Source organism: Pelophylax lessonae (assembly GCF_965119305.1).
Source record: "Pelophylax lessonae genome assembly, chromosome: 1".
NCBI classification, from domain to species: domain Eukaryota; kingdom Metazoa; phylum Chordata; class Amphibia; order Anura; family Ranidae; genus Pelophylax; species Pelophylax lessonae.
Genome location: NC_138768.1, coordinates 585,671,236 through 585,697,268, shown reverse-complemented (window position 1 = coordinate 585,697,268; position 26,033 = coordinate 585,671,236). Strand labels below are relative to the sequence as shown.

The 26,033-nt window shown below is 40.3% G+C and overlaps 1 protein-coding gene across 3 annotated transcripts in view; it reads right to left on the bottom strand.

Annotated features, from left to right (window-relative positions):
* GRID2 (glutamate ionotropic receptor delta type subunit 2) overlaps positions 1 to 26,033 on the bottom strand; it is a 1,458,531-nt gene that overhangs the window by 577,919 nt on the left and 854,579 nt on the right. For all 3 annotated transcript variants that reach the window (XR_014225747.1, XR_014225748.1, XM_082268534.1), the window contains exon 5: positions 12,431 to 12,484. Coding sequence is in view for 1 of the 3 variants with exons in the window: in XM_082268534.1 (XP_082124660.1) it covers positions 12,431 to 12,484 (54 nt within the window). In the remaining 2 variants the exon portion in view is untranslated. The remainder of the gene's footprint in view (positions 1 to 12,430; positions 12,485 to 26,033) is intronic.

The window sequence follows — 26,033 nt, the reverse complement described above, 5'->3', positions numbered from 1 at the left end:
GGGCCACATTTTATTCTCTCTGTAGCTTTAAAGTGATAATAAATAATCACTTTTTTTTAAAATAGCGAACATGATATCCTTACCTGCACTGTGCAATAGTTTTACCATGATTCTTCTGTTCTGGGGTCTCCCGCCATTTGGTCATAGCTTTTCCTGCCTATGAGCACCCTCCATAGCAAGATTTTTGCTTGGGAGGTACTCATGTGGATCTGCTTTCGAGCTGCACTGCGTGCATCTATTTATACACACAGTGCAGGTCATCCCCACCCCTTGCTCCCTCGTCACTAGATTTTATTGACAGTAGCATGAGTCAATGACTTCCTCTGCTCTCAATACCTCCAGTGATGAGGGAGAGAGAAAATAAAGCTGCTGCTCTTGGGCACAGTGCTAGACTGAAACCAGAATCAGGTAAGTATTTACGGGGGGGGGGGGGCACCTAAAATATTTTTTACCTTAATGCAGAGAATGCATTATGGTAAAAAGCCTTTAGCCTAATTTTAATCCCCCAAAAGTTCTGTACTGAACTGTTTCCTCGAAGGTAAGAACAGATTACACCCCTAAACTCAACTGAACTTACTAGGCCAACTGACACCCTCGGGGTTTCATATTTTAGTCACCCCTACCTCCAGCTCCCTCACGGCCACAGATTTTCTGCTACCTGGGCTGTGCTCTAACTTCCTTCCCCTTTCCTTTACTTCTTCCTTTCCCACTTCCATCTTCCCATTCCCCCCTCCCCCCCAAGACATCCATATGCCTACAGTACCTCATCCTTCCTCTGTCCCCATAACTACCTGGAAGCTTATCTTCTTAAATGTCCGAAGCTTCAATACCCCAGAAAAGAGATCTCAACGAGTAAAACAATATACAAACATAAAGCACAGCTCCCTTACAGGAGACACACTTTAAAGGATAAATTCACCTTTCTCAACATGTTACACCCATATTTAGGGTGTAGCATGTAACATGTTCAGCATCAGACCCCTCTCATCCCAATCCAACCCCTCCTTTTAGCAGCAGGCTCGGGATGTTCTCCCCATACTCAATGTCACAAATCAAAATCGCTGTCCACACAGGCACCTCATTGATTCACAGATCCCTGTGAATAAATGAACTACAAGTACCCACAGCCTTTGCGGTTATCCGCTTGTAGTTCTCAATGAACTACCATGGCCCTGTTGATTCTTCCTGTCAGTGTAAAACTGCCTACCTGTACAATATACAGGCAGATAGCGTACATTGACACTCTGCAGGAGACCTGCATGGCAGCAGTGATCTCCTGATCTCTTGTGCAATGCTTTGCAGACTCCTAAAAAAAACTAAATGCACATGTTTTTACCTGCAAAAAAATGTATATTTATTATTTTTTGTTAAATTATGAACCTATCCTTTAAATCATTGACTATCTCTAAACTATCCAGTCCTCAGTACCTGGTAGCATGTCACACAACAACTGCGGCTAGCTAAATGAAAGGTGTCTCTATAATTTTTTCTAAACAAGCTCATTTCCAGGGGGAAGAAGAACTGGTCAGACGCTACCTCTTTCTGAAGGGTAAATTGCACAACATTCCTAAAACGTTGTCTAACATATATTGCCTGTCAAAGATGTCAGTTAGTGTCTGATTGTCAGCTGCAATTTTGCAGTCCTGCTAAAAGTCGATGATCGCCACCATTACTAGTATAAAAACAATAAAACAAATAAAAATTCCAGTATATACCCCATAGTTTGTAGACATTATAACATTTGCATAAAACAAATAATATACGCTAATTGGGATTTTTTAATCGACAATATGTAGTAGAATACATATTGGCCTAAATTTATAAAGAAATCAGATTTTTAACATTTTTTTAATGGCTATGTTTCATAGCAGAAAGCAATATATATATATATTTTTTTTTTTTAAATTGTCAGTCTTTTTTTGTTTATAGCGCAAAAAATAAAAAACACAGTGGTGATCAAATACCATCAAATTAAATCTTTATTTGGGTACAGCGTTGCATGATCGCGCAATTGTCAGTTAAAGTAACGCAGTTCCGTGTCGCAAAAAGTGGCCTGGTCATGAAGAGGGGTAAATCTTCCAGAGGTCAAGTGGTTAAAGCCATGTCTGCCAATGATGTAACTGCTATTTACTCTGTCCTAGGGCTATACCTGGAATATGCCTTTTCACACAGTCCTCTTCATGCCTGGCCCTAGCTGCAAAAGATTAACATTGACCTTGATTCCCATACTCTGATTAGAAACACCTATCACATCTTCAGAATAGTATGACTTAAATACGCCTTGACTACCAAATATTTGTCATTGACCCCTGTCCAATGTGACCCAGACTAACCCCCCCCACCCTCCCAGCTTACCCTACCTCTTTTCTCAACACCTGGTGGGATGGTATCACAACCTACTATTCCTGGTAAATGTTGGAAATGCCTACAGGATTGAGACATGCTCATACATAACTGGTGGTCCTGCCTGCGAATTCACCCTCTCTGGCTGAGGTCCACCTCCTGATAAAGAAAATCTCAGTCGATGAGCTCCTTTTTAATCATGCCTTGTTCCTGCTATATCACAAGGATATTTCCCCTGCCACTTACAAACACTCTCTTCCTTTACACCTACCAAATGCAGTAAAAATAGTCATACTCAGACTATGGAACACTAAAATACCTAAGATCTGAAACTAGTTTAGTAGAATAGTTTAGGTAGAAGAGATGGAGAAACAGGTGCAAATAAGCTAAGGAAATATATTATTTCATGCAAAAACCTGAACGGGATGGTTGGTTTAAAGGTACTGATCTATACAGGCAGCACTTGCCAACTCATCTATCCACTTGACCTTATTCGGCCACCTTAGTAAGTTTCTAACTCCATATACAACCAGTGGCTCACATTTCTGGAAGCATCTGGTGTCCCCTCTGGGGACATCCAACTCCTACCCCCTGCCTGCTCTCTTTACCCATCTCTCTCCAGCCTCAAACTGCAGCACACATGACATTTTTAACATGTTGTTAAACACACTGCTGTGAAACATAGCTATGACACCCGACCCCAAACTGGCATTATTGGATATATGCATGGATTCTTGGCCTTTCGAGTTCCACATGGTGCTCACGCACTTATTCATAGTGGCTATGCTGACAATTGCTCCACACTGGAGACAGCCTTCGGCACCTGATCTCTCTACAACAATACATACTTTAAATGAACATGCCACATATGAGTACATGTTTCCAAAAGACCACCTTTCATTAGATAAATTCCTTCATAACTGGGGCGCTTGGTTACGTGCTTCCTGGTGCTCTCTATCGCAATAAACACTTATTGTATAACAATTTGCTCACTGTAGCTTGTTATGCCTTGGAATCCTCGCCTAACCCATCTTATTATCTAACCTAGTCTCATCTAAATATATCTAGAGCTCTGCTAAATGCTGACTGATGCCTCTATTCAGACATCCCTGTAGACACCCCTGGTATTTACAGAATCACACTTGTCCCTTACTTCCTTACTACCTTCCTTCAGCCCTCCTTCCATCTCCCTCTCCTTCTTCTTCTACCCTTATTACTTTGAAAAAATTTGTGACACATTGTTAGAGCTGGTATTTATTTGTTACTATTACCTAGTCAACATGCTTGTTCTGTTACCTTTGTGCCTCATTAAAAAACCTATTAAAACTAAACAAACTGCTGTGGTGAGAATAGGCCACAATAGAATTAATACATTTTTAAAATACCATGCAATTTGCCTTCTGCAAACTACATGAAATCCCATCTAGTATCAGTTAGTCAACTAACATGGAAGAGTACTCCGTCTACTACATCCATTACACCAGAATTGTCAGAATGACAAAACATGTGAGTTATGACATTTTGTTAAAGGTAATGGACATGGACATGGACAGAGGCTGAAGATATCACTCATCTCTGCTGTAATTAATAGTTAGTTTAGCCACTTTCTTTAACTGTTTGCTTTGAAACTATTTTATAGTAGACTAGCAGAATAGAGGGTCACTGGTAAACTACACATAGCCCTATTTAAAATGACTCTGATCCTTGAATCAGTTATAAAGTGCAGGAACTGAAAGAGTTAAAAACTTTGTATGTCAGAACAGCTTGAGCGTTGGCTGTTTAACAAAGTTGCGGAGGTTACATCAGGTATGTTTTTACTGAAAAAGTCAAATTCTTTAGCCTTATCTCCCCTTTTGTAAGTACCTTCAGAGCACAAAGAGGTTGGCTATTAGCTGCTGGTTGCATAATAAGGAATGTGTTATCTAAACTCAAAGCATATCTAAATTCAAAAACAGACATAATAATGCAGCTTACCAGTCCTTTAATGTGGTGGCTTCATTTTTTAAGTTAGGGATAGGAACATTTTCAACAAGCACAGAAAATATTTGTTAATCTTGCAGAACTGCATTGTCTTTGTCACTTCTAGGTATTCGCTAACTGTCCTGTGTTTGGTTTGAGCAAGGTTCCGCAAACTTCAAGGAAGTTCAGATGTCGAACCCGATCCCCATTAAAATCAATTGGAGCCAAATCTGTTAAACTAAAAAAAGCTAGTTTTCTGGGCTAAAAAGCAAGGTGGTGTCAAGAAAATAACATGGGGAACTGCCTTTGGGAACATGTACACCCTTCACATGAATATGTATGGGGTACATAGTACTACTACTCTTTCACAAAAAATTGTAATCTAAAAATGAAGATGTAATCTAAAAATAAAGACGCCCAAACACTTAACAAGTCCTTTATAAAAAATAATAATCCCAAAAAAGTCCCTTGTTGTAAATCCATTGTCATTCAAACCACCTGCCTACTTAGCAAAAAAGAAAAACAATTTGTCCTGCGCACGAGACTGATCCCAATGACACCCATAGCTGAATGACAGCTTTTTTCCTAAAACAAGAGAAAAGTTTGGATTTCAAACCTCAACATGCTATTTAGCATATTATACAGCATTACTGAGCATCTCTTTCGCCTTAGCAACAGTGTCCTTCCAGGCACTTACTAGCTCCTAGAATTAACATAGTATAGAGTAAATAATATGTTAGCACAGTATGTGTGTCCAACCACCCTGGCCACATATTCTTAAACTTATTGTCACAACCCACTGTTGGTAAGTAAGCTTTTCTAACCCATTGACCTCTTTTACTTGTACTTCGACAGTAGAAGATGAGGATAATAATCACTACCTAGCTCAGAGTATGATGGCTAAGAACAAATATATAAGTTTAGTTTATGAATATGTTGCAATAACTACATTATTAAGGAGGTCTAAAGTGTCCTGCTAGTATAGAAAAAGCTTAGGGCAGTATTTCTTTAATTTTATTTTTAATTTTTTTTAGAATATATAGTGGAATCTTTGTGCTTGAAGTCGATCCTCCATTAGGGGTCCTGTAAGTCCCATGCAGAATAGATAATTGTGTAAGTCTCCCACAATTAGCAGGGGAAACCAGGTGGGGCATGTTACAGAATAGTATTTCATTGTTTAGCAGATAGTGGGTCTACATCCTGTTCCCTTTATGATTTGCAGGAAATAGTATCCCAATCCACCTGTGAGTTTAGTAAACTGAGATAACTATATGCGATATAATTTACCAATTTACCACCTAGCTGTAAGAGGGAGTATATTTCTTAATAAGCCAGCTTTACTAAGAGTCAGTAGGCTTTTTTTTTTTTTTTTTTGATGAGCCTGTACAGCATGCAGTTTATTGAATGTGCTGCTTATTTTATGCAATTTAGGTGGTCTGCTGAATCAGGATTACACTTTCCATGATTCATTGTGGCCTTTGTGTTTGCGTTGCTGTTAACATTTAGTTTGATGTTTGCTTCAGTAGTGTAGGTGCTTTTCAGTGCACAGCCCTAGGCAATGGCATGTGCAGGGGGTGTGCCAGGCATGCCAGCGCACACCCCAATCATTACGTACAGTGCCGATTCCCCCTACTGCCCGGGCTTCCCCCATATTGGCCCTTCCACCACGCAGTACCGATGGCTTCCCTCCTCTCCCCCCAGCTGCTGCAGGGGATGTTTCAGGATGGAGAGTGGGGGAAGGGGCTAGTAAATATGTCATTTAACAGCGCCTTCCTTTTCTAAATGAACACAGTGAACACACTCACTGACTGTGTTCATTCATAACTGATGCATGGCAAAATGTGTTTACTATACTTCAGTTTGTGAATGAACAGGAAGCTGCTCTGTAGAGAGCACTCTGTCCAGTGCAGCTGAGGCTGCTAAGAAAAGCATGTGTGTTTGAGCTTTTGGGTGCACACCCTAATGCAATAGGTTGCGCACAGCTATGGTCCTAGCACACAGAGCCACCCTCTTGGCAGAAATCAATGGGATATAGTTTTTGATAAAAGATTGTCCTGCAAAAAGACACTGGAAAGAAAAAAGCAACATCAGCAACACATGTACTGTACTTGAGGTATGCAAATGAATATACATTTTACAAAGACAGTTTTATAACTCTTTATTGAAATAGAATTTATGCTTTTCTCTCACATTTTAAGCTATCAGCCCTTGTTTAAAGTAGGCAAACTGCAATACCAATAGAAATATAACAGATGATGTTAAAAACCTGGTGTAAGGGATGTCTATATAAATGAGACATAAGTGCCACAAAAGCTGGAAACCTTAAGTGGATACTGGTCTGTTTGAAGTACCAGAAGATAAAAGGAAGTTGTAACAGTTCTGTGCTATGATTTCGTTTCCATAGGTACACCTAGAGTAGAACACCATTAGTTGAGCTAATTTGTTGGTACAGAAAAAGTTCAAATGGTCCTTTATATTTCATTTTTTCCCTGTTATCATATCTTCTGGTTCTCAATCAATAACTCATGCTTTTTACATCGTTTATCTAATGTTTTGCTATATTTTCTGGATAAAAACGAAGATTTAAACAAAAATATATTTTTTTAAGTTAGAATTATCTTCTCGTTACAGGGAATTTCCAAACAATGGGTTAAAAGCAGTTTAAAAAGCAGTTTCAGAAGACAGCTATTGCTGTCCCAGAAAGGCTACAAATTCCAGCTAAATTGTTCAATTGTGCATTCTATGTAATCCACGGGAACCACAGAGTTGCTCAGCCTGAACTGTACTATTACCCAACTTGTTAGGCAAGCCTACATCTGACCGGAGCAAGTGAAATTTTGAACATGATACATCCGCCTTCTTGTATGTGAGAGACTGCAAGGGACCTTCAGTGGGCGTTTGGGACTAACCCTTTTAGCATTACAAATATGTAAGCAAAACAGGTTTTCAGATGATCAGATTTTCTACAATAGGCTGGAGCAGTCTGGGGTACTTCTGCAATCTTTGGGTGAAAATAGAAGCCCTGGGCTGGTAGTCTAAGGACTAGTCTTAAGCCTGGTACACACTTAGTGTGGGCTAAACAAAACAAAAAAAACAGACAGCTCATGTTGGAGCTGCTGTACTGCTGCTGTACTAACAATCTGATGTTAGCACAGCAATCTCCCCTGCTCTGCTATTGTTTTCTGATAGGGGGGTGCCCCGGGGTGCCCCCCCCCGCCCCGCTGACCAGAACACTCTGGTCAGTTGAGCCAATTTGCAGACCTTGGCTGCAGTACACATGGGCCTAATGTGGGTCGGTTCCTTTTGAGTCTGCCGATGCCGCCCGACATTCAGCCCATGTGTGCTTAACACTTTGACGGCAGTGTTCATTAAATTTGCAGCAGATAACTCATATTTATAAATACAGCTGCACTGCCAACATGATCCATATTAGGTTGATTTATAATTAGCAATGTTTGTCAGCTATGAAAGAGCCTTTTATTAGTTGAGTTTTCAAAGCATAATGAGGGAACTTGCAGTTTCAAAGAGACTACAAGGTCTAGATTATTAAACCTACCTGATCCTGCATGAGTTTTGACTCAAGAGAGATGATTCTCTTGTAATTAATAGAAGTTTCAGCTGTAAAACTGCTATAGTTGCTAAACAGTAAAAAGAAAAGTAAAAAAAAAAAAATCAGCACTGTGACCTAAGCAAATGACATCAAATCATATTACAGAGTTTTAACCACTTGCCGCTAAATCACGTACGGTACATGTTCGCGATTTACTTAAGTGGTTATACCAGAGCTATGTCTGCAGCTGTCAGCGCTAACCCCAATATCAAAAATTTCAGCCAGCGATTCCCATACCTATAAAAGTGATCTGAGTGGCTGACTTTTATAAGCAGTGGGAGGGGTCCCCTTCCCGCCACTCACTGTGCCGGATCTGGTGGTTGCGGCCAGAAGTGACCAAAGACCAGATCGTCTCCAATCACCTCTAAGAGCTCAAGGTTTTTTTTTCTTTAAGATCATGCTTTCAAGGGCAAAGGAGAGATATGGGGTCTTATAGACTCAAGATGTCTCTATAAAGAGGTCATGCTTTATTGCTATCACAAGTGATGTGTACATTTCTTGTGATACAATAAAAATGATAAAAAAAATGTAAAGAAATATGAATAAAAAACTGAAAGTGTCCCCATCCCCCTGCGCTCGAGCGCAGAGGTAAATGCATATGTAGATCGCGCTTGCATCTGTAAGCGGCGTTTGCACCACCTATGTGAGGTATCTCCTGGAATGGTAAAGCAAGAGCAAAAATTCTAGTTCTAAACCTCCTTTGTAACTCTAAACTGTAACCTGTAAAAAATGTTAATGCATCTCTTATAGAGCTTTTTAATTATGATAGTTTGTCGCCATTCCGCCAGCTTACCCAATTTTAATGGGTGACATGTTAGGTATCTATTTACTCAGTGTAACATTGTCTTTTACATGGCACCAAAAATTGGGTAATATATTGCATTTTTTATGCAGGAAAACTCATTAAAGTGTAGTTTTTCAAAATAAATTGCATTTGAAAAAATGCTGATCAAATACCATGTGACATAAAAAATTGCAACAACCACCATATTATTCTCTAGGGTCTCTGCTAATATATAGATATAATGTTTGGGGATTCAAAGTAACTTTTTAGCAAAAAACAGACAAACTGATTTTTACATGTAACAAAAAGTGTCACAATAGGCCTAGTCTTCAAGTGGTTATGGAAAGGCTTAAAGTTGTTGTACACCTCAGACACGAGATATGAACAAAGCATATCCCTCTATAGTGTGTTCTTGTCTCAATCCAGAGTATTAAGTGTCATTTCTGTCTCTTGCCCTGTTCCTCTGCTCTCAGAATGAGTCACTTCTGAATAGTTTTTCTGACCCCCAAAAGAAAAAAGGTGACAGGGGAGGGAACTCCAGCATACAGCCCATAATTGAAAGCCTCAGCTCTGTTCCTGTATGCTGTTAGAAGGGGGTCTGCCCCTTCCCTCCAATCAGCTTTCAGAACTCCCCTTTACCGAGCTCAGCTGTGTGTAAGTGCAGCTCTTATCCCCCAGTTTCCTTCAAGCTTTCTTATTCTGTACACTAATGGGATGTAGAGAAGAGAGGATTGCAGATAAACAGGTACAACCTATGTATAAGGGTTTGTTTATTATGTGTGTATCACTTGAGGTCAGTCACTGTACTGTATATGTAAGGATTTATAAGCATTTTAATGTCTTTATGTTCTTTAGGACAAAAATGCCTTAGGATAGTTTTGAAAACCTCCTAAGGACTGCCCACGATTGGTGGATGTCTCTGGGTGGAGGCTTTAGCCTGTAGTAGTCTTCTGCTGCCAAATCAGGAGTTTGCAGGTGGGCCAACAGTAATGAAGGGAATTGCTCACAAAATCAGTTCAGCATGTGTAAGACTGTCACACACTTATAATTTTTCTTATGCCAGATAACTTGATAAGCTAAATAAGGGGCAAATATGCAGTTTTAATAAATATAATTGTGCAGTTACAAAAGTTCAATTGTCAATTGTATTCTGAACCCAAAGCGATGTTACAAATCCTTAAGATTCCTTTAAAACACCTGGCTGAAATGCAAGGTTAAAATTTTGACTTGAGCTCATTTGCCTAAAAATGAATATAGCATAATCTCGGTTGATTATGAGAAAGAGAAAGAGAGCAAAATTCTGCTTAGGTGACACTATTTAAATGACAGCGAAGGTGACTGTGACTTTTCTTGGAACTTAACTTGAGTACAAACTGCATGTTTGTATTGATACATTCCCTCTGTACTATACTGTATGACCTTCCTGCTCCTAAAAGAATGTAGAGTGGTTTATCAATGACTAGTTGTTTTCCTTGTTGGCTTGGTGATTTACACTTGTTTAATTGTGTTTGAAGCAATAGACCTGGAAACAAATTGAGCCTTAAATGTGATTCTAGGTTAAAAAACATTCATCCAGTCTGCTTCTTGCCCCTATTTTTGTATATGTTGTAACACATAAATGGTGTTCCACAAAGGAGACCAGTATCAGTCCAGTACATTACACGGTGCTAGCTACTGACCACAGCTAACAATCAGTCAATGGAATATTTTTTGGTTACTGTAACACAATCTCATGTCTTTATTTCATAAAGGATTATGCTGAATATTGAAAATAAAGTAACACAAAATAAAATTGAACGTACACAGAATTTGAGCAAGAAGAATTTTACAGTAATGCAAACATACTAGATAATGTCAATGGGAAGAGTATATATAACACAATACACTAAAGACTAGAGATTATAAAATACACTAAAGACTAGAGATACAATAAAGACTAGAGATTATAAAAAGGGATATATGAAGCATGTTAAATTCAGAGATATGAGCAGAATCAATGACTCCAGCAGAATTGAAATAATATCTGCAACAACTCATACAAAACTTTTATGAAACTTTTGCTGTCTGTACCTTTAAATTAAATAATCATAAAATGAGTACAAAAGCAGCCTAAAACAAACTATTTACCTGAAAAAGTACCCTACCTACCTACCTTTTTATTATACTAAAAAAAAGATTATGGAGGTGGCCAGAAAGGTCTCAACACGACCTAACCAAAACATTGGGATTACTCTATATGCTGATCTCTCACAAACCACAATTGCTACCTGTTACCAAGTCTTTGTGAAACCACAACATCCATTACAGATGGGGGTACACTGTAAGACTCATCATTACCAGAGTCAGTGAATCAACTATTTTTTCCTCATTTAAAGAGGGCCATAGTCTCTTAAAATGGGACCTAAATTGAAAGTGATGTCAGAAGTCTTCTACGAACAAAACAATTAGCTGGGAGACCTCCACCTGCAAATCTGTGAAATCTATTCACTGATCTTTACCCATGTCGATGATCAATCTACCTTATTGGTTTGAGGGTCCCAACAACCTAAGGAACTTTTACGATATTTTGACGCTGTGGAACCTTGTGCTCTGCTTACAGTGAGGAAGGTTCTTGCCCCTTAACCTCTACAGCTGAAAAATGCTGTACTGGAATTCCTCGTTGGATTTCAATTTTTACCCGCTGCAATTGTTCTGTTCTCTGTTCCAGTCTCAGTTTACATTGTTCTAGATCTGCACTGGGTATGACTACTAGAGCTTCATAGCCATGGCTGGAAGGGATTGCCTAAACATACTACTTAACCAGGACCAGCATTAGCCGATCGGGTACATGCCTTTATTAATTATATAGCTAACCAGCTTAGGTACTTATAGCTTAGCTTCTCCCCCCACCAGGATAGTTAGTATTACATTAGTGTTAGAGATCTAAATAACCCTTAAAAACATTCTGCATTTTAGGAGGAAGCTATTAGGTTGAAATTCATCAAGTGATGTGCTAAGGAGGTGCATTTTAAGAATCTTCAACAACCCAGATCCACCAATAAGCATTTTCCCTGTATCTTTTATGGTTAACACTCCAAATAAAATAAGAGGCATTCTAATATTGGCTAAGGACTCTCTTACTTTTCACAAATGATTATTATTTTGGTGTTTGACATCAATAACTCTACTTGTACAATGTCCACTTTATATACACTAAACCTAAAGAGCAGCACCTGTTATATGCCTACATGATGTGATTCTATGTATGAGAATATAGTTGTGAAACCAAAAATCTGGGCATTTTTTGCAACATGTTATTTTCTGGTGCTTTTTTATTGCCTTTATAATCAAATTTTTATAGTTTTTTTTTTTTTTTTGCTCAGTTTAAATAATGTGTAGATATTTCCTGGTATTTAGTCTGCATTAGTACAGAGGTTAGTAAATACACACACAATGATTTATTGGCTCTTATTTCATGAGAGCTGCACTTGTGTAACTAACGTAGGTTTGGATTGCTATGGCATCTGTAACTAGTGTAGTTTTGCCACTACATTAAGGACAATATGATACCAATGGTATGCTTTTACTCCAGGTATTCTACTAATATACTGTATAGTTATATTAATGATATTTACTCTTGTCAAGCTATAAACCAGCATAAAATATAGCCTCCAAAGTCCTATTTAAGACTGCCCTATCTTAATGCAAATAAGTATATTATATCAGTATATCAGAAATACTAGGATGGCAGTTACCTCATTTATTATGATCCAGTGACAGTCAAAGGCAACCAAATTAGTTTCAACGACCTGGAAAAAGAAAATGAATATGAGTAAATACACATCAAATGTAGAGTGCTTGAAGATGAAAAAAAAAAACAACTCTATCATTAAGATAACCTAATTGGAATTTTGTTAACAATAAGCAATTAGCCAGAAAATCCAAAAATAAACTCTAACAATAGTTTCAAAAGTTTCAGGGTGCTGAACTCCTGACTTTACAGCACAAAAACACTATTCATACAAATCACCTCTATAATGCAGTCAAGTGAGCTCCCCATATGAACTCAAACATGGCAAATATTTATTATTACAGAAGGATAAGTACACTGGATTTCAAATGTAATGAATGACACCCCATCCAGCCCAAGATTGCACTTTAAACATTTGTATTGTCAAACGCATGTGCATCTATTGCCATTTGTGGGTTCTCATAGCAATAAACAAATGTTACTAATATACTTTATATTATTATTCACTGTAAACTTGTTGCATACACATGGAATCTTAAAAGGTAAAAGGACAAACCAATTTTCTTTAGCAGACAAATACTTATTAGTAGCTATTACTTTTCCAATGCTTGCATTTGCAGTGCATCCGGAAAGTGTTATATGAACAAATGCAAAAATGTAGATATCTGACAAATGCTTACTGGCTATTAATTGTATATTCTGTTTATTCTGTCAAGAGAATATTTAAACGTCTGAGGTCCAGAAGAAGCGCAATGCGAAACGCGTCAACCTCTCCAGACCAATACAACAATACATACCGTATATACTCGAGTATAAGCCGAGTTTTTCAGCACATTTTTTTGTGCTGAAAACGTCCCCCTCGGCTTATACTCGAGTCAAGGAAAAAATGTCCTCTCCGACGGGTTTAAGGTTTAAAAATGGCGCCGCCCGTCGCATACATGTTACCGCGCACGCGCCGCCGCCGCTCGTGTAATTTCGGCTATTGCCGGCGCCGCTCGGGAGAGGCCGGGAATAGCCGAAAGTATACGAGCGGCGGCGGCGCGTGCGCAATGACGTGTCAGCGCCGGGCGGCGCCATTTTTAAAATGAAGGCGCCTCTGGAACAGGTAAGTGAAACAGCTTCACTACCTGCCATGGGCTGCGGGCACACTACAAGGGATGCAGTGCTGCGGGCATGGTCCACATGTACCATGCCCACAGCACTGCATCTCCTGTAGTATGCCCACAACCCCAGATCCTCTAGTACCATGCCAGTACCCTGCAATCTCCTGCACCATGCCAGTACCCTGCAATCTCCTGCACCATGCCAGTACATGCATTCTCCTGCACCATGCCAGTACCCTGCAATCTCCTGCACCATGCCAGTACCCTGCATTCTCCTGTACCATGCCAGTACCCTGCATTCTCCTGCACCATGCCAGTACCCTGCATTCTCCTGCACCATGCCAGTACCCTGCATTCTCCTGCACCATGCCAGTACCCTGCATTCTCCTGCACCATGCCAGTACCCTGCATTCTCCTGCACCATGCCAGTACCCTGCATTCTCCTGCACCATGCCAGTACCCTGCATTCTCCTGCACCATGCCAGTACCCTGCATTCTCCTGTACCATGCCAGTACCCTGCATTCTCCTGCACCATGCCAGTACCCTGCATTCTCCTGCACCATGCCAGTCACCCTGCATTCTCCTGCACCATGCCCGCCGCCCTGCATTCTCACCCTAGGCTTATACTCGAGTCAATGATTTTTCCCATCTTTTTGTGGTAAAAGTAGGGGTCTCGGCTTATACTCGGGTCGGCTTATACTCGAGTATATACGGTACCTCTTGTAACGAACTACGCACAATGTCTGTATATCCACTTAGAATCTGTATGGAGGTTTCCTCTCCGTAAACAGTTTTGATTTTAATATGCTGATTATGTACATATGCTTCTTTTTTTGAATTTTCTTTTTATATATGTTCTCAATAAAATACATATGTTTTTAACTAAATGATTTTGCCTGTCTAATATGTGCCTCTAAAGTCCGCCAAATGTTTGTTGTACAACCAATGTTGTATCAACGGTTCTTTTTCTTGTCCACAATCAGGATTATGGCACACGAGGGTTAGCTCAATTCTCTCTCCCCTTTTTTTGCATCCGGAAAGTGTTCAAAACGCTTCACTTTTTCCACATTTTGTTATTTTATAGCCTTTTTCCAAAATGGAATAAATTCATTATTTTCCTCAAAGTTCTTCAAACCATACCCCACAATGACAATGTGAAAGAAGTTTGTTTGAAATCTTTGCAAATTTATTGAAAATAAAAAATGAAAAAAAATCCCATGTACATAAGTATTCACAGCCTTTGCTTAATACTTTGTTGAAGCACCTTTGGCACCATGCACTGTTAACTGTAGGACCTTATATAAACAGGTGTGTGCCTTTCCAAATCATGTCCAATAAACTGAATTTACCGCAGGTGGACTCCAATCAAGTTGTATAAACATCTCAAGGATGATCAGTGGAAACAGGATGCACCCGAGCTCAATTTTGTGTGTAATGGCAAAGGCTGTGAATACTTATGTACATGTGTTTTTTTCATTTTTTATTTTTAATAAATTTGAAAGATTTCAAACAAAATTATTTCACATTGTTAATATGGGGTATTGTTTGTAGAGTTTTGAGGAAAATAATGAATTTTATCCATTTTGGAATAAGGCTGTAACATAACAAAATGTGTAAAAAGTGAAGCGCTGTGAATACTTTCAGGATGCACTGTATTGATACAGTTACAGTTTATTTTGCCCCATAAATGGAGTGCCTAACATTTATTAGGATCTAAGAAGTCTTATCTTTTTTTTTTTCCCCCTCCTTTTTCCTTTCCTCCCCCTCTTACCCACCTCCCCCTAGTGCCTCCTTGCCCCACCCATTTATGCACAGTGCCTAAGGGCCATCTGGTGGGTCCGGACGGCGCGCACCCTCAGCCCAAACTTCATACCTGAACTGTGCTTACCAATATGAAGACAACTCCCTCTCTCCCGTTCTTGGTTGCCACGCATACTGGATATTTGAATACTTTAGGACCTGTTCTGTTATACCACAATCAACCTGTCTGCACTTTCCCCGACCTACATGGAGCCTTTTCACTACTAAATCGCTCCTCTGTTCAGACATAATATAGTTTGTCTGTTACGGGTTCCTTTTTCCTTTCCCCGCACTGGGGGTTAGGGCTCCGAGGGTCTTTGGCTGGTTGAGGTTATATAGCTAATGCCCGTCTATATCTCAGGTCAATACTGTATATTACTTTTCTATTGCTGGTTAGTTGTCAACTGTTAGATCCTTTCTTAAGCTTGTACTTTATACTTACCTAATGTTGCTGACTTATTTGTCTGTTATGCACTTAAAATTCAATAAAAACTGTTTAAAAAAAAAAAAAAGAAGTCTTATCTTATAAACACTTTTATTGTGTTTTTAGTGCCCCTCTACAAGGCAAAACTTTGGCTGTAAAATAAGTTTTGGCTCATATGTGTTTTTTTTTTTTGTTTGATGTGCAAATGTTCCTTTATTTTGTGAACTAGGGGTTACTTGAAAGTGAGTTAATCTTTTCAGCATTGTATTTCAGTCTGAGTGAAATTGATTTAAATAGAATTAAACTTAATAACATAGCAGCATGTTAGCTCATTATAAATTCCAAGTGCGAAATGACAAAGGGCTAGAAAACATCTGTAGGCATTACACGAGTAGCTTTAGCTTACTGTAGAATCTCTTCAGTGTGTCTTTCCTCAATAGGAGCTGACAGCTAATCACATCTGGTGTAGTCTGTTTAAGATATCCTGATGATCAGTATTGATTAGCAGTAATTATGATAAATGAATTGTTGTGCATATCCATCTCTATTGCTAATGCAAACAAATATACAGCCTTCCAGACAATGAATTGCTACTGATGCTTCCTACAGGCTTCTCCTTAGGATCAGAATGTCAATATACATTAATAGCATAAAATCATTCTTCATACAATATGTGCCACATATGGCTATATCATCTTTATGCAATGCAGATTCAAATATAAATTCTAGTGCATTTAATTAGGTATCATTGTTGGTTCACATTTGGAGTCTGGCTTTTACAGAATAATAAACTCATAAGGTTGTCTATGTATAAGCCTGTAAAATTAATATGACCAAGGAGAAAGTCACTTGTGCCAATGACAGTTTAGATGAGGAAGTAGAAACCAACAAAATAGTGGAGGGCGGAGATGCAGAGCAGACCAGAAGTGATATCATCGGGATGTCAGGGGGGTGGAGGTATGCATTTCAAGGCTTCCCAAGCCTCTTTCTCAAGCTAAGCCAAGAAGCCTTCCTCCATCGTGTTGGTTTCCAGTTCATCATCTAAGCTGTCATACAGCCTGACATGCAGATTATTCAGGCTGCAAGTTGTAGGAAGAGGTTCCCCATCCTAGATGCATGAGCTGACCGCTCACAGATTTCATACAAAAAGTGCCATTTCTTCTTACCATGTGAGTTGCTAATTTACTAGTATTTCTCATTGCAATTTTTGCTGCACTTAGTTTGGTGCCCCCCTGTGTGTTCTCTTCATCCTGCAGGTGTATCTATCCACCCAGTATTTCTATCCTGGTCTAAGGATCCCTGTTATTGTGAGACTGTCCATCGGAAGCCTTTACTTATGTGATGAGAAAGGGTGAATAATCAGCGCAATTGATAAATTAATAAATTAAATAGTTAATAGTAGACCCCTACTGACGAAGTCGTGACGCGCAAGCGTATGACGCCACGCGTATAGGGGGCGCAGACTCTGACGGATGAGCGGCGACTACACAGCACGGCTCCTCACAGCTAATTTATTACTGCCTATTTGGTCCGCACAAGCCCGATTGTGCTTTTTATGTGAGTGTATCTTTTATACTTTTAATAAAGGGTTATATTGCAGTGAGCACTTAGATCACTTGCAATTTTTTTCATGTCCTCCCTGTATATCGAGCTCAAGAGATTAGCAGTCCAGCAAGTGGTATCCATTGGATCCGGATTCACCTTTATTGAGGATTAATTGCTTCCTTATTATATTATTGAGGTGAAAGGCCATCTTGTGGCTAATCGGTGGTGGTGTTTTTGAGCACATTTCCAACTGAGACACCTATCAAGCACTTTATAAACTAAGTTTCACACTTGGCATATTCCTGGATTGGACTTGATTTTTCAATTGCACCTTATTTGTGAAATGCACTTTATTGAAACCCTTTATATTCACGTTTGAGATATATTTTGTGATATTTTATTATATTATAAAAAGCACGTTGTCACTTTATTGTTTTATGAAGCACTTTTATGGATTGTTTTATATAGCGCTGTATTTCTTACATTTTTACTTATGTGATGAGCCTTATTTTAACTGTCCCAATCTGAGTTGCCATTTGTCTTTTCAGCACAATAAATCTGTCTATAAACTACACTTAGTTTACGCACTGCTGTTTGCCTAGAGGTACTTTAGTCTCTTCAGAGATGCTGCATCTGGTACATTGAGATCAGCAGAAAGTTACTCTGAACGTTCCAAAGCTTTCATGGACCATGCATCAAAAACACCTTTAGGGCAAATGTAAAAATGAATACATTAGGTGCTGGCATGACATGAGGTGTTACAGGGCCAGAAATGTTCACTGTGAAACCTCTGACTGTCTATGTCCCCTTCATAGATATCCAAAGATGTGAGATGATCTTCATCCAGGATAGCTGGTAACAGATAGGTTGAGAAAAAATTGTAAATCTGAGCTGATATAAGCATGAGGTTTATCTAAAGATATTTTTTGCCTTAACAGCTTTTCTTTTTTTTTCTCGGACACCTGGGCTAAAAAAACAGGCAGAGGGCATAGAACTAGTTACTGGTACTGTATTGTCTTTTTGTCTCTCTGCAGCTGAACTTTTCTTCATTGCTGACTTTGCTTTCTGTAGAGATGGCCATAAGGGTAAAGGCATGGCTTTGTTTCCTTTACAGCAGAGAGAACAGTGAGTAGTAGTTACATCACCAATTCTCACAATAAATTTGGTGAGACTTGCAGTCAGGAACAGTGCCAAAGTAACACTGAAGACATACAGATATGAGGCTGTTAGGTACAGGACAGACTAGGCATAATCACATGCCATAAAATGCTATTCTTCAGGTGGACGAAAATATAGACAAATCTAGGTGGACAAGTTAGACAATATCTCAATTTTCAGGGTACTGTTTAGGCAAAACATTTCTAAAGTGTTTCTATAACATGGCAAAACTTTGCTTTTTGGGGTATTTTAGATATTTAACCACTTACCGCCCGCCCGCCGTCATATGACGGCGGGACGGTGCGGCTATTATCCTGGGCGGACGTCATATGACGTGACCCAGGAAATGCACGGCAGGCGCGCGATCGCGGGCGCGCCGCCGTGCACTGCCGGTGTCGGGGTGTCCCCGGGACACCCCCCGTCACCGGCAGGGGGGAAACAGCCACTGGGCGTGGCTGTTTCCCACGTGATCGGCTGTGTTCCAATGACACAGCCGATCACAATGGAGGCGGCCGGGAGATGACCGCGCATGCGCGATCGGGAGCGCGCAGCGCGGTCATGTCGGTGGCACTGTGTTCCGTAGGAACACAGCTGTCACCGGCAGTAGTAAACAGTCACTGACAGTGACTGTTTACTATGTGATCGGCTGTGAATCCATTCACAGCCGATCATAAAATGTAAACAAAGAGCAGTAACTCACTGTTACTAGCTCTTCTCCCCTCATACAGTTTCCAGTGTGAGGGGAGAAGAGCTAGAAATAGTGAGTTACTGCTCTGTACACCTGTAAAAAGTAAAATCACACAAATAAAGGTCCCCCCACACAGTCCTCAGCCCCCCCCAATGTCACCTGTCACCCAACAGTCACCTCATCAGTGCCCAGAAATTGACACCCATAACGTTCACATGTGAGCGCAGCGATCGCGGGCAGAATCACCGCGATTCTGCCCGCAATCCAGAAATCATTGCAAATTGCGGGACGCCTGTGCGTTGCCCGTGATTTGCAATAGCACCCCAAACGCTGTGCAATGTTGCCGCCATTTCCGCCTGCCGAATCGCGGTAACATCGCGCAAACAACGCATGACGCCCAAAAAAGGTACAAGAGCTTCTTTGGGGCGTCATGCGTTGTTTGCGTGATGTTACCGCGATTCGGCAGGCGGAAATCGCAGCAACATCGCACAGCTTTTGGGGTGCTATTGCAAATCACAGGCAACGCACAGGCGCCCCGCAATTTGCAATGATTTCTGGATCACGGGCGGAATCGCAGTGATTCTGCCCGCGATCGCTACGCTCACATGTGAACATAGCCTAAAGTTCACCGGTCACCAGAGACTGCCATCAGTACCGCCGTGCACCATTGCCCGTCACCTGTCACCCATCAGTGACCATCGCCTGTCACCTGTCACCCCATCAATCACCGTCACCTGTCACCCTCATCAGTCATTGTCACCTGTCACCCCATCAGTCATCGTCATCTGTCACCCTATCAATCATCGTCACTTGACACCCCATCAGTGATCGTCACTTGTCACCCCATCAATCATCGTCACTTGTCACCTCATCAATCAACGTCACCTGTCACCTCATCAGTCATCATCACCTGTCACCCCATCAGTCATCGTCACCTGTCACCCCATCAGTCATCGTCACCTGTCACCCCATAAGTCATTGTCACCTGTCACCCCATCAGTCATTGTCACCTGTCACCCCATCAGTCATCGTCACCTGTCACCCCATCAGTCATCGTCACCTGTTTGCCATATGCATGCAATCACTTACTGACCGCCTAACGACTATATGCGTCGGCCATTAAAAGCTAAATACTGGGGTTATGGCAGCAGATAGCCCCCATAACCCCGGTATTTTTTGAAACGGCGGGCGGTCGGCTTTCAGATAAGGGTGGTCCCAGTGGCGGATTCGCCGCGGAATTACCCTTACGGTGCAGGGGAAGAGGTGCCCCCCCCCCCTCCTGCCGCGTCCCAGACGTTTTCCCAGCTTACCGGACCCGCCGGCAGCGGGGAAAACTATCCGGTCCCGGATCCTCAGAGACAGGAAGTCGAGTGAGGGCAAGATGGCCCTCACTCAACTCTATGGTCTTGGAGGACCGGAGCTACGTCAAAAGACGTTGCCTAGCAACCGGTTTAAAGGGCCGCTTTTTTTTTTGCTTTTTTTTTTTTCCTCTTTCAACAATTTTTTTTTTTTCTTTTCTTTTTTAGTGTAGTTGTGAGGTGTGAGGTCTTTTTGGCCCCAGATCTCACAATAAAGAGGACCTGTCATGCCTATTTCTATTACAAGGGATGTTTACATTCCTTGTAATAGGAATAAAAATGATCAAAACATTTTTTTTTTAAACTGTGTAAAAATAAAAAAATAATAAATAAAATAAATAGGAAAAAAAAAAAAAAAAAATTTAAAGCGCCCTGTCCCCGTTAGCTCGCGCGCAGAAGCAAACGCATACGCAAGTCCCGCCCACATATGTAAACGGTGTTCAAACCATACATGTGAGGTATCGCCGCGATCGTTAGAGCGAGAGCAATAATTTGAGCCCTAGACCTCCTCTGTAACTCTAAGCTAGTAACCTGCAGAAATTTTTAAAATGTTGCCTATGGGGATTTTTAAGTACCAATGTTTGGCGCCATTCTGTGAGCATGCGCAATTTTGAAGCATGACATGTTGGGTATCTAATTACTCGGCGTAACATTATCTTTCACATTATGGAAAAAAATTGTGCTAAATTTACTGTTTTCTTATTTTTTAATTCAAAAAAGTGAATTTTTTTCAAAAAAATCGCATCTGGAAGACTGCTGCGCAAATATGGTGTGATAAAAAATATTGCAACGATCTCCATTTTATTCTCTAGGGTCTCTGCTAAAAAAAAATATATAATGTTTGGGGGTTCCAAGTAATTTTCTAGCAAAAAAAATGATTTTAGCTTGTAAACACCAAGTGTCAAAAATAGGCCCAGTCTTAAAGTGGATAAATGGACAACTTTGTGTAAAGCGCTACTTGGATGTTAGGCCTATGTATGTGGCCAGGCTGTGAAAAAGTGTTACACATGTGGTATCGCCATACTCAGGAGGAATAGCAGAATGTATTTTGGGGTGCAATTTTTGCTATGTACATGCTATGTGTTAGAAATATTGCATAAATGGACAGCTTTGTGTAAAAAAAAATGTGTTTTCATTTTCTTTCCACATTTTCCAAAAACTTGTGGAAAAAAATGACATATTCAAAAGACTCATTATGCCTCAAAAATTATACGTTGGGCTGTTTGCTTTCCAAAATGGGGTCATTTTATGGGGGTTTCCATTGTCCTGGTGCTCCAGGGCCTTCAAAAGTGCGATAGGTTGTCAGGAAATTATATGTGTAATTTGTGCTCCTAGAATGCCGGACGGGGCTACTTGAATGTTAGGCCTCTGTATGTGGCCAGGCTGTGAAAAAGTCTCACACATGTGGTATCGCCATACTCAGGAGGAGTAGTAGAATGTGTTTTGGGGTGTAGTTGCAAGTATACATGTGCTGTGTGAGAGAAATAACCTGTTAATATGGCAATTTGTAAAAAAAAAAAAAAAAAAAAAAAAAAAAAATCTTCATTTTGCAAAGAGTTGTGGGAAAAAATGACAACTTCAAAAAACTCACCATGCCCCTTATTAAATACCTTGGAATGTCTACTTTCCAAAAAGGGGTCATTTGGGGGGTATTTGTACTTTCCTGACTTTTTAGTGTCTCAAGAAATGAGATAGGCCTTCAGTACATCAGGTGTGATCAAGTGTGATCAATTTTCAATGATTCGCACCATAGCTTGTGGACTCTATAACTTTCACAAAGACCAAATAATATACACTTATTTGGGTCATTTTTACCAAAGATAAGTAGCAGTATAAATTTTGGCCAAAATTTGTGAAGAAAAATGACTAATTTGCAAAATTTTATGACAGAAAAAAAGAAAAATGCGTTTTTTCACGATATTTTCAGTCTTTTTTTATTTATAGCACAAAAAATAAAAAACCCAGTATTGATCAAATACCCTCAAAAGAAAGCTCTATTTGTGTGAAAAAAAGGACACAATTTTTGTATGGGTACAGTGTTGCATGACTGAGTAATTCTCAGTCAAAGTGTGAGAGCGCTGAAAGCTGAAAATCGGTCTGGGCAGGAAGGGGGTGAAAGTGCACTGTAGGCAAGTGGTTAAGGAAAATAGGATTTTGTTAAGAGGGGGTATACATTTAAAAATCAACTACAGGTTTATGGTTCTAAGGATTAAGGATGTTTTTTTATGTTTTGAGAGAAGGTGGGGCTGAGGGAATGTAGCTTGAGGCTTGTGGCTTGATGGAGTTAGGTGCTTGAGAGCAGAGCTCCACCCATTATTTATCTTTTCTTCACCATCCTGTGAGTTTATTCTCTCCACAGACCTCTCCTTCTACCATCTGGGGGTTCTACAACCTAGGCCCACCATGTCACCTCCCTGAAAAGTCCCAGGCTCTAGCTCTAAGTACGATACATTCCAGTGGTAGGAGAGGGAGAAGATGGTGGACTGTCTTTTGTAGACCCAAAGCAACCAACAGCGGACATGGCAAAGGTCTTAGATGCTATCACCTCCTGTCAGGCTACACTCACCTCAAAGATAAAAGAAAAGGTGAAGATAGACATGTTTTAATCTACCCAGATCTCTATAAAAGATTAACAGAGGTTGAAACTTGCTTGAGCCATGTGGAATTTGGCACATCATCACTCTAGGACTCCACAGGCCTCATGCCACAGTAACTAAACCAACTCATTTGTAAACAGGATTATCTCGAAAACAGACTATGCTGCAGTACTTCCTGCTTGATTGACCTCTCAGAAGGTGCAGAGGGCTCTGACCTGGCTTCCTTTCTGGAAAACCTGCTGGTTTCCACCTATGGCATTCATGGTCTAGTAAGCCAATCGCATGGAAGCCAGACAACCATCCCCAGGAGCACACACATCCTCACAGGTTCAATAAATCTTCTCAGCTACAGGGATAGAGATATGGCTCTCTGCCTATTGAGGGAGAAGGACAATATTTCCTTTCAAAATGTAAACCTCTAGGTTTTTCCAGCCTTCTTCTGAAGTCTAACATCAGCACACACAGTTCTTGAAGTCAAATGCTGCCTTTGAATGCAACAAATCAAATACACCATGCTCTGCACTGCTTGCCTCATGTAGTAGGGGAGGACAGGGTCCACTGATATAGAGAGCATCTTGCAGAACAGAATTTGACTGATACCACCAGACCACACAAGGAGGCCATGAGTACAATTACTTGTTTATCCATATCCTTGTGCCCTGTCATGGTTCTTTGAGCCAAACCACAATTCCACCTCCTATTCCTCTGTTGTGGAACCACAACCTGTTATCAATTTATGTTTGTACTACCCTACTTCCTCCTTACTTTTTAGGAGTTCCACATAATAGGCAGCCAAGAATGTACCTTTTACAATGCTGTGTTCCTAAACCTAGGATAACCAGTTGTTAGCGCCATATCTCTGGTCCTCTCATGCCCCTTTCCATCATGGCAGATGCAGCTTCCCTGCAACCGGAAGTGACAACGCTCCATGCACCTTGGCGCACGGAAAGTGGCATCACCCACTTCCAGGTCTGCTCACGGAGATCACGGTGGGAGATATTAGGAGACTGTTGGTTTCCATGGACACCTGTTGGCGGCCAGCCTCCCCACACCTGTCCTACATTTTTAGCCATCATGGCCTGTACAAGTTATTGGCCCCTTCCGACACATGACCTGGTCATCCACTCCTTTATATGGACTGGGTCCTGCTATCTCCCCTTACTCCTTCTGGCAACCCTAGAGAATCCACACCATCTAGCCATCTTCCCTGGAATTATTACCATCTACCCTTGTGTCCTTGAGAACTCTGTTGCTCTAGGTAAAACAACACCGTGATAGATCTTTGGCTCTAAAGGTTTAATTTGCCAAACATGCCTGATATTATTTCTAATTTTTTATCTTAATTGCAATTTTTATATGAAATCCTTGTTTACTTTTTATTTTATTGTTTGACCAGCTGATAGAGTTCCTCGCTGGTGTGATTAGGGAGAGACCGGACCCCCAGCCGGATATTTGCCATAGATACTTATTTTTGGGGATTCTTTCACATTTAAGGTACCATTTCCACCTATTCATACATTTATCCCCCCTGTTGGAGGGATTTGATTTCTATCTTCATACTATAGTATGAGTTTTTCCTTCTCTCATGTATACTTTAGGACTTGCTGCCCCACCTAACCCTTGTGTTCTTGATTGGATTTGGAGTGACCTTTTTATTTGCTTGCCCGACTCAGAGACACCCAGTATACCTCAACTATGTATATTCTCACATGCTAATTTATCACTAGAACGTGAGTTTATAAAATCGTATTATTAAATATGTTTTTTGTTCTTTTCAAATCATGACTGTCTGTATGGCCTTTGATAATGTCTGACGGTAAGACGAAATGCGTCAGTAATGCCAGCCCTCATGCAGACACGCCAGCCCTCATACAGACACGCCTCCAGCCGCTGCAATCTTAACTACATGCCTTGTATCATGCAAATGCCATGTGAGATTTTTACTTGATTTTTTATTCTAAATAAATGTACATACTTCACCATTTGAGCCTCATCTGTTTTCAGGGGGAAATCATTATCCATTATCCGTGAAATGTGAGCATATGAGGATATATTATTGTTGATGAAGTATCGTGGTGGACCTGGTGCCGGACTGCAGAGTGGACCCTATCCTGGTGGCTATTTCCATGTTTCATGCCTTTCTGGCCTTCCTTAACAGGGGGTCTTATGTTCCAGTAAGGTAATTACTATACATGAGCACGTGGTGGTCTTCAGGACTGTGGTCTAATCTTGTGGTGTTGGAATCTTTTCTAATTTATTTCTGAAATTAGCACCTGGTTTCACGGACTTTATGGACTTTGTTTAGTCTTTTTTCTGATGCATTCATATGTTTAGAAATGTTTGGGGCTGTACTATATATTTTGTCTGTATGTATTACACTATTTATTATATATATACTGATTTATGTATATCTCACAGAGACCCTCAAAAATTTGCAACTGATGCTTACCCCCTAAGGAAGACATACGTTAAAACGTGTTGGGGTTCCTTGTGTCTGTACTGTCCATCATACATTTATTTACTGTGTCTCCAAATTGGCAATTTGTGGTATTTTGCATTGTCTTTTAGCCAATGCTTTTTGTGATAGCTATCATGCCCCCCTTAAAATGGGTTTCTTTTAATCTTGAATTTAATTCAATATTGTAACTTTTAGCTTGTACTATTAAATTTGATACATTATTATACCCTTTTTTTTCTCTCCCTTTTTTGCTTTGGTATTGTATAGTCCCACCAACCTTCCCCAGCTTTTTCCCCTTGTGGGATCATTTTATGTACCTACCTCTTTTCAATATCTGGAGTTTTCCCTCTCCATTTGCTCCGAAATGGACTTATAACTGTTTTGCTTATACCATGTCTATCCTTTTAATTAATCAACTAGAGCCATACCTGTTGTCATTATTTTTGTTTTCTCCCAACTCATGAGTGACCTCACT